This window comes from Chiloscyllium punctatum, chromosome 15 (genome assembly GCF_047496795.1).
Source record: "Chiloscyllium punctatum isolate Juve2018m chromosome 15, sChiPun1.3, whole genome shotgun sequence".
Taxonomy (NCBI): domain Eukaryota; kingdom Metazoa; phylum Chordata; class Chondrichthyes; order Orectolobiformes; family Hemiscylliidae; genus Chiloscyllium; species Chiloscyllium punctatum.
In genome coordinates this window covers 92,179,472-92,193,504 of record NC_092753.1, presented here as the reverse complement: position 1 = coordinate 92,193,504, position 14,033 = coordinate 92,179,472, and the positions used below count along the sequence as shown (strand labels likewise).

The window sequence follows — 14,033 nt, the reverse complement described above, 5'->3', positions numbered from 1 at the left end:
ATAGGATGCTAGAAAAGCTGGTGGAGTAGCTGTGTTGATTAAGGATGTAGTTAGCACAGTATTGGAGATGATTAAGAATATATAAGTGAAAGTCCAGAAAATATCTTCGAGATCCTTGAAAATCAAGAGTGATCAGGAGGGAGGAAAATAAAACAATCATCAACATCAGGGAAAAGATGTTGAGAAAACCATTACATGTAAAGCTTTTCACTGTGCTACGTTACACATGACAATAAATTCAATTTAATGCAATTCAATTCAATAAAGGCTGACAAGTTCTCAGAACTGGGCGAAAGTGAGGACTGCAGCTGCTGGAGATCAGAATCTCGATTTGAGTGGTGCTGGAAAAGCACAGCAGGTCAGGCAGCATCCAAGGAGCAGGAAAATTGACTTTTCGGGCAAAAGCCCTTCATCAGGAATGAGGTGCATTCCTGATGAAGGGCTTTTGCCCGAAACACCGATTTTCCTGCTCTTCGGATACTGCCTGACCTGCTGTGTTTTTCCAGCACCACTCAAATCCCTCAGAACTGGCTAGCATGCAACCAAAGGCCTTAAAAGAAGTGCCTACAGAGCTAGTAGATACATTGGTTGGAATCTTGCAAAGTTCCTTAGATTTGGGAACATTCACATTGAATTGGAAATACTTAATGTACCAGCTTTATTCAAAAAATGAAAGAGGGCAAGCAGCTAATTATGGATCAGCTGGACTAATATCTGCCTAGAGCAAATGCAAGGAGTCCTTAATAAGAAGGTTACAGCAGGATACTTATAAACGTACAACGTAGTCAGGCAGAGTCAACATGGCTTTGTGAAAGTAGGTCAGGAATCTCCGGCCCGAAACGTCAATTTTCCTGCTCCTTGGATGCTGCCTGACCCGCTGTGTATTTCCAGCAACACACTCTCAACTCTGATCTCCAGCATCTGCAGACCTCACTGTCTCCATTGCTTTGTGAAAGGGCAATCATATTTAACTCATTTAACAGAGTTTTTTTCAGGAAGTAACAAGGAAAATGGATGAAGGGGAGTCAGCATATGTGGTGCACTTAGATTTCCAAAGAGCACTTGATAAGGTACCACATCAAAGGTAATCACACAGGAAAAGTGCACATGGGGTCAATGGTAACATATTTGGGCATAAAAAAAAAGGATTGCTTAGTGAAGAGGTGACAGATTAAAAACAAAAGGGACTTTTTCAAGTTAGCACACTATACTTAATACAATACAACAGGAATCATTGCTGGAGCCTCAGTCACTTACATTATATATCAAAGACTTTGTTGAAGGGACTAAATGTATGGCAGCTGTATTTGGTGACAAGAAGATAGGGTAGAAAGTAAATTGTCTAACCATAGAGACCCTGCTGCAGTATCTACCTGGAGAGACCCCATTACATAAATCACAGCAACCCAGAATACAAGAAAGCAAGTGATGAGGAAAGCAATGAAAATTTGGTGAGTGTTGCAAGAAGAGTGAACTATAAAAGTAAGGCTGTTATACAATGCCTGCATAAGGCCACAATGAATTGGCATCTGGAGTACTGTGCACAGTTCGGTCTCAGGGAGGCAACGTCCTCTTGGTGTTATCACTGGACTATTAATCCAGGGACCCTAGTAATGCCCTGGGCACCCAGGTTTGAATCCCACCATGGCAAATGTTGAAATGTGACTTCAAGAAACAATCTGGAATTAAGAGTCTAATGATGACCATGAATCTATTGTTAATTGTTGGAAGAAAAACATCCAGTTCACTAAGGTCCTTGAGAGAACTAAACAGTCATCTATATCTGGTCTGGCCTACATGTGACTCCATATCCACAGCAATGTCGTTGACTCTTAAACTGCCCTCTGGGTAATTAGGGATGGGCAATAAATACTGGCCTTGCCAGCAATGTCCTTGTCCCGTGAATGAATTAAAAATAAAGTTTTGAGGAAATATAGAATTGCATTAAAATCAGCTCAGAGAATGTTCACTTGACTTTTTGAGATTGAGAGCCCTGCTTATGATAAGAACAGACGAACAGATTGGGCCTGTACCCATTGTCATCTTGAAGAATGAGAGGTGATCTTATTAAAATGTATAAGAACCTGAGGGAAAGAGATAGGCTGGCTGCACAGAGAATGTATCCTCTTATGGGAAAGATTTGAGTGAGGGATACACAGTTGAAAAACAAGAGCTCCCTGTTTTAAGATGAAGAGAATTTGTTTTCTCTGAGAGGGTCATTAGTGGACGCTGGATCACTGAATTTATTCACTACAGAAAGGTCTTTTAATCTTAAAGGTGGGCAAGAGTTATGGGGAACAGACAGAAAAGCGAATGAGTCCAAGACCGGATCAGCAATGATTTTATTCAATAGCAGAACAGGCTTGCTGGGCCTAATGGCCTAAGTTTCTTTATATGTTCCTATAAAACCGTTTGACTATTTAATAGTGTGCATCAAAGTTTTACATCAAAGTTACTTTCCCACTTGATCCCCTTATCCCTTAAGTCTCTTAAGAGTTGGAAACTCTATTGATCTCAGCTTGTAACACCCTCAAAGCCTGAGGATCCACTGTTCTCTGACTGAAGGGTGATTTTTTTATTCACCTCAGGATGAAATGGCAGTTCCCTCGTCTTTATTCTGAAACTGAGGTTCCCTCGTTCCAGCCAATAATAAGAAGTGTATCCGCATATATGTTATCAAACTCTCTTGGAATGCTCTATTCTGCAAGGGACGATAGCCCCATTCTACTTCTGAATCATTCCAGTGTCGACGTGAGTTGTGCATTAGGGACCCTGCAGAATCCTGATCATAGCATCCTCCAAAGGGAATTGACGGTTCCACCAGTAATTTCCTCTCTACTTGGAATTGTGTAATTAAACCAATCCAAAAACCATTTAAATCAGAGAATCCGAGGGCTCTAATGAAGCTAAGTAAATAATTCCTCGGGAAAAATTAGATGATTAAGTACGTAGTCTAATCCCTGAGTCACTATTGAACCAATCACAATTACATCATTCACAATCAACCATAGGTCTCCCATATCTCTTATAGGTCCTCAGGTCCTGACCTGACACACCCACAGACCCAATAGCCCCATCTTGTACCAGAGCTGATCCTGACCTTATCCCTAGTACTGCCCCACTCTCCCTGACCCACAGTTCGGACCCACTCACATTTTCCCTGTTGTTCCCTTCCCCACTCCAGCTGCGCCTTTTGCCATCACTCCCAAAGCAATCTACCTACCTTCATGGAAGACCCCATCTTTTCACAGTCCAGACACAGTCTAACTCTTCTGCTATACTCCTACCTACTAGCCAGCTTGGAGCCAGCATTTGCCTCCTTGGCTCTAGATTGGATCTGCATCCGCCTTAAAAACAAACCCCCAACTTCACCCACATGGGATGCGACACGCCTTGCCCCCTCTTTCTTACCTGGGCCTCTCTAGACTTGCTGCAACCCATCTTCCCAAACTCCAGATCCATTGCCCCCTTCATCCCTCAGACCCAACAGCCTCGCTCCCCACTCCAGACCCTTCTTATCTGGGAGATGAGTCAAGCACCCTTCACTGTGCCCCATTGGACATGGTATCTCCCACCCACCCTGACCAACTTACACACTGCGTTATTTATCTGAGAGCCTTGCCAACTTGCATGCTCCCCACGTGGCAACCAACCCACTAGCTAAGCACTTGGCATTCTACCACCTGGCACACCAGCTACTTGGCACCCTAACCACCTGGCACCCTTCCCTTATTCACTTAGTATTCTATCCATTTGGCACCCTACCCTCCGGAAACCTAATTTTCCACTTACCTCATGTATTTACTGTTTGACGGCAGCTTTCAAAGTGGGGTCTGTTTGTGATTCTGGACCTTTCACTTTCACAATACTTGTGACTTCTGTGGAAAGGTGGGGTGGGAGTGGGGGGGGGAGCGTGGGGGCGGGGGGAGGGGCATGGTTTGCTTTCCCCCAACAGTTCTGGCCCACAATATCACTAATAGAATGGAAATACTGCTCCGTATTTCTAAGGACCCCTGAATGGAATCAGTAATGCAGAACGCCCACCTTATGCAAAAAGAAAACATGGGATGGAGTAACAATCTCCATGAGATCACCACTCTTTGGAAAATCAGACTCAATATCATTTTCACAGCAATCACCTCAGTTCAGGAATCAATTTATTCAAACTTCTGTCCTACTCACTAAGGCAACTTCTGAAAGTGTGAAACTCTACATAATTGTTATTCCAGGTAGATTTTAAAGCAACAATAAAGGCAACAAGATCTCTTAAACTCCAAAACTCTTGCAATGAAGACCAAAATGTCATTTGTCTTCCAAATTGCTTGCTGCATCTGTGCGTTAAGTTTCTTGTCGGAGACCATCCCAATCTCTCTGAGTGCCAAAACCATCCATTGACCAGAAATAGAACTGGGCCAGCCATATGAATACTAAGGCTGGAAGAGCAGGTCAGAGTTTGGAATGCTGCGAGTAACTCACCTCCTTGCTCCCCAAAACCGACAAAGCACAAGTTTGGATCTAGTGGAGTACTCTCCACTTGCTTGTTTGACTCAAAAAACTTGTTTGAACATAAGAAATAAGAGCAGAAGTAGACCATTTGGCCCATTGAGCCAACCCTATCATTCAATACAATCTAGACTAATCTTGGGTGTCTTGTCATTCTTGCTCACTCACCATTAACTTTGATTCTTTGCAAGATGAAAAATATGCCCATCTGGCCTTTGTAGAGCACCCACAAATTCCAAAAATTCACAATTCCACGAGTTGTTTCTCCACATCTCAGCCCTAAACGATTGGGAGCTTCGATATCATCCATAGCAAAGCATTTAAATTGATGCATTCAGTTTCCTGGTCCTGGAACTCTGGAATTCCCTCCCTAGACCTTTCCACCCTTTTACCACACATTACTGCTTTAAGACAATCTTTGAAACTTACATTTTTGAGCAAGCCTTTTGTCATCAGCGCTCATATCTCATCACACAGCTCCATGTCAAATTAATCAAGTCCCTGTGATGTGCCTTGGGCTGGTTTATCAAGTTAATGGCAGCATATAAAAGTTGCTGTTGAGTTGAATGTACCTATCGATTTCAGCCCTTTAGTCGGTAGCATTTAAGGGTGGCTTGTACATGAAAACAAAATGTGACATCTTGAGGGTAATGTGTAATAATAATGACAGTGATGCTATCCCCCTTGTGGTGTTGATAGCTTTGTTTAAGTGCAATTATCAACATTGAAATGCAACAACAGTATACTGAATAAGTTTTGTGACAACACTGATCATATCAGGTTTAATTTAAAACAGCTACCGTCATGATTCTGCATGACTGGCATTGTCATATTATTTCATACACAGCTATCAGCTTGATTCAAATTGCCTCATTTAACTTGATATAGTGAAGACTGCGAACTCAAGGCTGATTATATACCTTATTGAGAATGCTTTCAGCACAGTGCCACGGAGTGTCTGCACAATGGTGTGATCCTGTTTTTAGCAATTTAGAGATCAAAGTGAAAGACAGACCAAGGGCATCACACTGGCTGAAAGGAACTTTTCAAAATACAGTGGTAAGTGGGGAAGCAAGGATGAAGTGACAGTAACTGCAGTATTTAAAGGCCAGACGATTGTAAGAGTAAGGACATATAAAGCATGGAATTCCAGGCTTGGAGATTCCTGCACTTTGTTAGCCAAAGGCACATAAAATCTGGGGAAAACCAATCAGATGGTTTAAATTTTGTGCCTAATCAAACAGTAGAGGATGCAGAGCCTTTTACATAGAGGCCTCGGACCAGAGTTTCAGTCTATTAAAAATGGTAGGTGGGGTCTGGAGGTAGAGGTACCACTCTCATTTTCAACAGATCAAACTTTTATTAGTGGGAACAAGAGGGTGGGGCATGAAACATACAGACAGAAAGTCTGAACTGAGTAGGCCCATTTGAATCTAGTGCTTAAGTCACATAGATCCCAGTTTAAATTTTGCAAGGGCCTTAATCTTCAACATATGCACACAAATTGATTGAGTTGATGTAAACTTTCTTAAAGAGTGATTAAGATCTGTGCAACTGTCATGATTTGCAGGTTTTCTTTAAATCCTTTGTTCATTACACATAAAAATAAAAGTGTGCAGTTGTCAGTAAAAGTTAAATAAAAACCCTTTTCTGGTTTGCTTTGGTTTACAGACGGTTTCCATAGAGATTTGTTTTAGGCATTTTACTGTGGGTTGCCATTATTCCGTTGTGAATGTTTGACTGAGTTTCAAACGCTACAATTAACTGAGTAAGATGATCCAATGTCAAAGTTTGATTGGCTGTCTCAAGATTTTAGGAAAGGATTAGCTTTCCTTGGCGTTTGATCTGATAAGACACGTGTCAAGGTTAGAGTGGAGCTGGAAAAACACAGCAGGTCAGGCAGCATCCGAGGAGCAGGAAAATCAATGTTTCAGGCAGGAGCCCTTCATCAGGAATGAGTCATTCCTGATAAGGGCCCCTGCCCAAAATGCCGATTTTCCTGCTCCTCGGATGCTGCCTGACTTGCTGTGCTTTTCGAGCACCACTCTAATCTTCACTCTGATCTGCAGTCCTCATTTTCGCCTGATAAGAAAGAGAACATGTTGTGATATTTTTTTCATTGTCAAGTGTGTAGGAGTGAAAGTTGCATTCTATTGTCTTAATTTATTTTAAAAATCTCCATATGGCTCCTGCGATGTATCCATGAAGGATAAGAGATGAATGGATGTGAAAGTAGCATAGATACATGCGGGCACAGGCAGGTGTTGGGAGGGGTGTGAGTTGGCATGGAGGTAGCTTAGAGTAGTCATGAGCTTTGGGTAGCAGGGGTTGGAATGGAGGACCATGGTAGACAGGTAGAAGATCTTGCATTGGCATTGAGCTGGCATGGGAAGGGTGCAATGAAAATGCTTCCTTTCTTAACAGCTGATGTAGGAAGAGTTTGAAGAATTCACAAACAATTTGGCAATTCGAGTTTTTGACAGCCTGGGTACTCACCACTCAGCTCAGTGATGATATCTCTGTTATTGTGAAGCCAAGTTACGATGGGTGCGGGAGAGCTGTTTACTTCACATATCACCACAGCATCGTCTCCCTCTCTGAACTCCTGGGGAGACTTGATTTCATGAAAGGTCAGCTTTTCTGTGGGTAGAGTGTAGCAGGAAGAAAGAAAAGGAATCACGTCAATATTCCAAGATCACCCATTTGCCTGTATCTGTGTGCAACAGCATAGAGTTATACAACACAGAAACAGACCCTTCTGACCGACTCGTCTACACCAACCAGATATCCTAAACTGATCTAATCCCATTTGCCAGCATTTGGCCCATATCTGTCTAAACCCTTCCTACTCATGTACCTATCCAGATGCCTTTTACATATTGTCACTGTACCAACCTCGACCACTTCCTCTGGCAGTTTGTTCTCATACATGAACCACCCTCTATGTGGGAAAGTTACCCCTTGGGTCTCTTTTAAATCTCTCCTCTCTCAACTTAAACCTATGCCCTCTGGCTTTGTACCCCTTTACCCATGGAAAAGACTTTGCCTATTCACCCAATCCATGCCCCTCATGATTTTATAAATCTCTACAAGGTGGCCCATCAGCCTCTGACGCTCCATTGTAAAAAGCCCCAGCTTATTCAACCTCTCCCTATAGCTCAACCCTGCAATCCTGGCAACATCCTTGTAATGAGCAGAAAATGAAATAAAAGACTCATTTTAATCAATGTGCAATGAAATCAGAACACTTTGAAAAGCAAACTTAAGGTTTCAAGTTGCAATATCATATTTGCAAAAAGTAGTAGCAATGTTAATTTCTTTTATGTAGTAAAGCACACCAGGATAGAATTTCCACTGTCTTTGTTGTTATTACCACAAATTGCCTGAAAACAATGCACAAGATGCAGGAATTTTAATCACACATTTTAATGTGAACAAATCTAATTTCTGCAATCATTTGCAGTGGCTTAAAAATTATCGCACTCGGAACTATCTTTTCCAGCTAATTCGGGCATGAACTCTCGATGAATCAATCACCATGACAAACTTCAGTCAATGTTTTGGGCTTGTCCATAGACTTTCATGAAGTAGGCTGGATTTCATGCACACAAGGACTAAACATGCTTTTAAATCTACAAAAGTTTATTTTTCAAGCTACTGAAAAGATTAATACTCTAATATAACTAGCAAACAGTTGTGTGCATTTCTTAGAAACCATTTTCTGTCATTTTAACCTGGGTAACTCACAAGTGGTCAATTGGTACTGTAATCGATGTTGTCAATCATACTAGTCCCTTGTTACAACACAAGGGATATATTTTAAAACTACATTTTCTTAAAAGTTAGTAATATTTTAAAGCCGCACAATCATGCTGATGTTGTAATGCAATGATAAACGAAAGACGTTATCAAATTGAGTGGAAATTTGAGAACAAATTTGTCCAGGTTTGAGATGCAGTTGAAGTGGAAATTCAAACCCTGCCATATCTATACAATATTTAACTTACAGAATTACATATAGCTTGCTTTCTCAGAATGCTTTAAGCCACAGATAGATAATAACCCATTACTTTCACTTGAACAAAACGTTACAACTATGATGATGCACAGAGATTAGTCTGTACGAGGTAAGAACAGAAGTTAGCCATTCAGACCATCAGGTCTGCTTGCCCATTCAATGATACTACGGCTGATCTGATAATCCTCAGCTTCAATTTCCTGCCTTTTCCCCGTAACCCTTGATTCCTTTCCTGAATAAAAATCTGTCCATCTCAGCATTGAATATATTCAATGACCAAGCCTCAACAACCTCCTGTAGTAAAGAATTCCACTGAGTCACGACCCTCTGAGAGAAGAAGTTCCTCCTCATCTCGCTACTGAATGTGGAACCTCTTATTCTGAGGTTACGTCCTCTGCTCCTAGATTCTCCCACAACCTTTCCTCATCTATCCAGTCAAGTCCCTAAGAATTTTCAATGTTTCAATTAAATCACATCTCAATTCCAATTTTCAATGAGCATAGAGCCAATCTACTCAACCTTTCCTCATACGACAGTCTCCCATTCCCGGTTTCAGTCTAGTGAACGTTCTCCTTCGATAACGGGTTGGCAACTATTCCCAATATTCCAGCTGTGGTCCGACTCATGCCTTGCATTGTTTTAGTGTCCATACTAAACATAAGTCCAGCAGAGATGAGCGAACAAAATTAAAGATGTCAATAGCACAGAGAAAAAGGCTGCTTGCCTCATCGAGTCTGAGTCAGTTAAAAACAACCACCTAACCACTCTCATCCCATTTTCCAGCACTCGGCCCACTTCCATGTATGCCTTGGCATGTCAAGTGCACATCTAAATATTTCTTGAATCTTATGACGATTTCTGCCTTTACCCCCTTACTCGTAGTGAGTTCCAGATTCCCATCGCCTTCATGGTGAAAAACAGAAGTCCTCACATCTCCTCTAAATATCCTGCCCCTTCCTTTAAATCTACGTCCCCTGGTTATTGATCCTTTCAATAAGGGGAAAGGTTTCTTCCTGTCTATCCTGTGGATGTTTCCATTTTTTAATCCATGTCAATCATGTCGCCATTCAGTATTCTTCACTGCAAGGAAGATAACCTCAGTCTATCCAATCTCCCTTCATAATTAAAACTCTCCAGCCCAGGCAACATCTTGATGAATCTCCTCTACACCCTCTCCACTGCTGTCATATCCCTCCAATCATTTAGATTCCAGACTGCACACAATACTCTAGTTGTTGCCTAAACAACATCTTGTGCAATTCCAGCATAATTTCCCTAACTTTTAAATTTTATGCTTAGGCTAATAAGCACAACTATCCCACATATTTTCTTAACCATTGTGTCTACCTGTTTTGATACCTTAAGAGACCTAGTGACCAGGCATGGGGAGGGTGCTGACGCTAACTGTGATGTCTCAATGAATAGGATCAACTTGCTAAACAAAGAGCATTCTACACTGGGGCAGCACTTTTACCGTCCAAAGAATTGTGGAACTCAGTCCTGACACTTTTCTGAGGAACCAGACTAATTTACTGTCACAGAGTGCTACGCCCTATTCATTCACTCTCACTGCATTTCAATGACTGTTAGCAATTAGACAGTTGTGCCAATATTTTCACTCAAAAGGGGAATTGGGTCAATGCTTTAAGGAAGTGAAAGAACAATGGGAAGAAAACAAATGGACTGGAATTGATTGGATTGCCCTGCCTAAAGGCTAGCACAAACATAACAGACTGAATTTTCACATTGATTGATGCATCATTTTATCATTCCATGATTCCCAACTTATACAGACCTCTTTCCACTTAACCTGACACTCACTCGTAGCAGTCCCTTTAATGCTGATTTCTCTTTCCCTGCCTCTCATTGCTACTGCACGCCCAGGAAGCTGCCTTATGTGTCATACACCTTTCAATGATGGACTTTAACCAAGTCTGTATCTTTCCCTTTTAATTCTGCAACAGTATGCATGTCTCTATGCTCATGAGGGACTGATTTGCCGGTCCATAGAAACTGCAACAAATGTTAGCTTGTAGCAGCAGATTAAAGTGATTAGAATGATGAAAAGCCTCATATAATTCGCAAATTATCTTTGAAATCATGGAAGTGTGGTTATTTCTGGATCTTCCATTATTAGTCAGACAATAAAAGTGATTATTTCACATACACAATCGTCCTGTTCACAGAGCCAGTGCAACACTTAATAATGTCACTTTAACCCTTCCTTGTGAATTCTTGGATGTTATCACTTGGCTATTCCTCTTCGGTGAGGAATCTGACCTGAAGGTCCCAGTCCTCTTCTATTCATCTCTTAGCTTTAATATCAAGCAAAATATCAGCTCAAAAAGGAAATGAGTTATTGTGCATTTCTACTCACACATACCCATGATCTACCTATCCACCTGGCCTGTCAATACAACACTCTGGAACTGGATATTCACTCCCACAAATCAGCCAAGCCGCTCTCCCATGTACACTAAGGGATAATGGCAAAGCATTGGCCATGCAACATCGCGCACACCGGTCTGTGAGTTTGTGGAAGGTTGGGCGTGTATGTAATGACCCATTGTCTTTCATTTTCCTCACTGCCCACTGCATTTCTTGGGTGTCAGATGTGAGAAGTTTTGTGAGGCTGCTATGACAACACAGTTAAAAGTGGGTAGAAAAGACAACACCACCAGGACCTCTGCAGCATGTAATGGTCAAACCTGCTGAGGATGGTGGATGACCCTGTATGTTGGTTTTTAGTCTAATCTTTTAGCCTTTAAACTTCTGTCTGAGACTAAATTACTGCTTGTCATATTACTCCTTGCTTCCCTGCCAGCCCCCTCCACAACTTGGTTGACAGTCCCAATTGGAAATGAACATCAAGAACTCTCCTCTCCCCATTTTGCACTAGGAATTACCTCATTCCCACTGGGCAGTCAGTAGTTGGACATCCAACACATTACTGGATGGACTGAGACATTTAGGGCAGGTCTGCAGACCCCTAGTTTCATTGTGGTTCGTTCATTTCAATATGATACATAGAATCCAGCCTACCATCCCCTATGTTAGATAGATAGATATGATTGATACATCAATAGATGGATAGATAGATAGATAGATAGATAGATAGACAGACAGGTAAATAGGTAAATAGATAGTTAATAGATAGATAGGTTGATAGACAGATCAATAGATAAATAGATAGATAGACAGATAGAAGGACAGACAGGTAAATAGATAAATAGATAATAGATAGATAGACAGGTAAATAGATAAATAGATAGATAAATAGATAGATAATAGATAGATAGATAGATAGATAGATAGATAGATAGATAGATAGAAAACAATCTATCCATCTATCTATCTATCTACTTGTGTCATGCCTGTTTATCTCTGTTTATCACTGTTTCCATTTTTTTTTGACAGTTTTTGGCCTATCATCTCCTTAAGGTTACTGATACTCAGAACAAGTGACCAAACTTCATCAATAAACTTACAACAATGTTTTAACTCGATGTCTGAAACACTCGTACAAAAGCTGGGAAGCAACTTGAAACTAACTTCAGCGCTGATGCAGAGAGAAGCCATTTTGCACTGATACTACATTGGTGATCTTAAGGTGGTTTTAGTGAAACTGTACTTGTGCAAGCACTCAATGGGATATTGTGCTGCTTTTAGCCTTGACACATAGCTACTGTGATAGCACAGGACAAATAATACTGTAACCATCGTGTTCTATGTCAATTTAATCAGAAACATAATCGCCATACTATCATCAAAATAATCAGTCTCATGCAGCAAAATTGGGAGAAATCGTTCTTAAGTCCAGGTGCTGAGTTTGACCCCTAGTTGGAGGAAAACACTCTTGAAATGTTAGGTGCTGAGTGTTCCTGTACCGGACTCTTTTGCAAAACGTGGCTGATTTGTTGCAGCATCATATCAAGAGCATTTAAATTATTAATGTCTCACTGGCAATCTTTGTATTTGCATAGCTTCTTTTGTCTTCAGCTTAGTACATGCACTGCTGGAACAAGCACAAGACAACATGTGATTAATGACGCAATTATGTTTTACAGCTCCTGGGTTTACTTACTGTAAATTTCCACCAGGATTGTAGCTTCCTGAGACTTTCCATTGACGTCGAACACCTGACACTGATAGATCCCAGCATCCTCCTCGTTGGCATTGTAGATGGTGAGCCTTGATCGTATCCCCTCCGTCTGTACCACAACCCTTTCGTTGGAGACGACTTTTTGACCATCAGGACTGTACCATTCTATACTGACAGGCTCCCCAATTACTAGAGGAGAAAATAGGAGACAAATCAATGGATTGTACATGACCCCATTGTGAAGCCCAGTAAATTAACGTTGTTTTCATTGACTGCACCTCTGGGCCCACGTTTTCAACCAACCAATAACCCCTTCTCCCATCTCCAACACACCCCATCCACCTGGACACCCCATGCCAGCCTGTTACCCACCCTCGACCTCTTCATTTCTAACTGTTGCTGTGACATCAACCACCTCAACCTGTCCACCCCCCTCACCCACCCCAACCTCCCGCCCTCACAAAGTGCAGCCCTCCACTCCCTCCGCTCTAACCCCAACCTCACTATCAAACCCACAGACAAAGGGGGGTGCAGTAGTAGTGTGACGCACTGACCTCTACATTGCTGAAGCCAGGTGCCAACTCACAGACACATCCTCCTACCGCCCCCTCGTGCATGACCTCACCTCCCATCAACAAACCATCATCTCTCAGACCATCCACAACCTCATCATCCCAGGGGATCTTCCACCCACAGCCTCCAACCTCATTTTCCATGAACCCTGCACCGCTCAATTCTACCTCCGACTGAAGATTCAAAAACCTGACTGTGCTGTTTGACATATTATCTCAGCCTGCTCCTGTCCCACTAAACTCACCTCTGCATACCTTAACACTGTCCAGTTCCCCTTAGTCCAAGAACTCCCTATCTACATTCGAGACACCGCCCATGCCATTTAACGCCTCCAAGATTTTTGATTCCCCGGCCCCCAATGCCTTATCTTCACCATGGACATCCAGTCCCTGTACACATTGATCCGCTATGATAAAGGTCCCCAAGCCCTCCGTTTCTTCCTCTCATGCCGTCCCAACCAGTACCCTTCCACCAACACCCTCATCCGCCAGGCTGAACTGGTCCTCACCCTCAACAACTTCTCCTTCCAATCTTCCCACTTCCTCCAAAGCAAAGGGGTAGCCTTGGGCACCTGCATGGGACCCAGCTACGCCAGCCTCTTTGTTGGGTACGTGGAACAGTCCATCTTCCACAGTTACACCGGCACCATTCCCCACCTGTTCCTCAGCTACATCGACGACTGTATCGGCATTACCTCGTGTCCCCATGAGGTGGTTGAACAGTTCACCAACTTCACCAACATCTTTCAACCCAACCTCAAATTCACCTGAACCATCTTGGACACCTCCCTCCCCTCCTGGACCTCTCCATCTCCATCTCTGGTGACCGACTAACCAC

At 42.2% G+C, this 14,033-nt stretch overlaps 1 protein-coding gene across 2 annotated transcripts in view; it reads right to left on the bottom strand.

Moving 5' to 3' along the window:
• LOC140486503 (neural cell adhesion molecule 2-like) overlaps positions 1-14,033 on the bottom strand; it is a 1,585,952-nt gene that overhangs the window by 458,427 nt on the left and 1,113,492 nt on the right. For both annotated transcript variants that reach the window (XM_072585745.1, XM_072585744.1), the window contains exons 3-4: positions 12,606-12,812; positions 7,000-7,143 (exon numbers count right to left, since the gene is read on the bottom strand). In XM_072585745.1, coding sequence (XP_072441846.1) covers positions 7,000-7,143; positions 12,606-12,812 — 351 coding nt within the window. The remainder of the gene's footprint in view (positions 1-6,999; positions 7,144-12,605; positions 12,813-14,033) is intronic.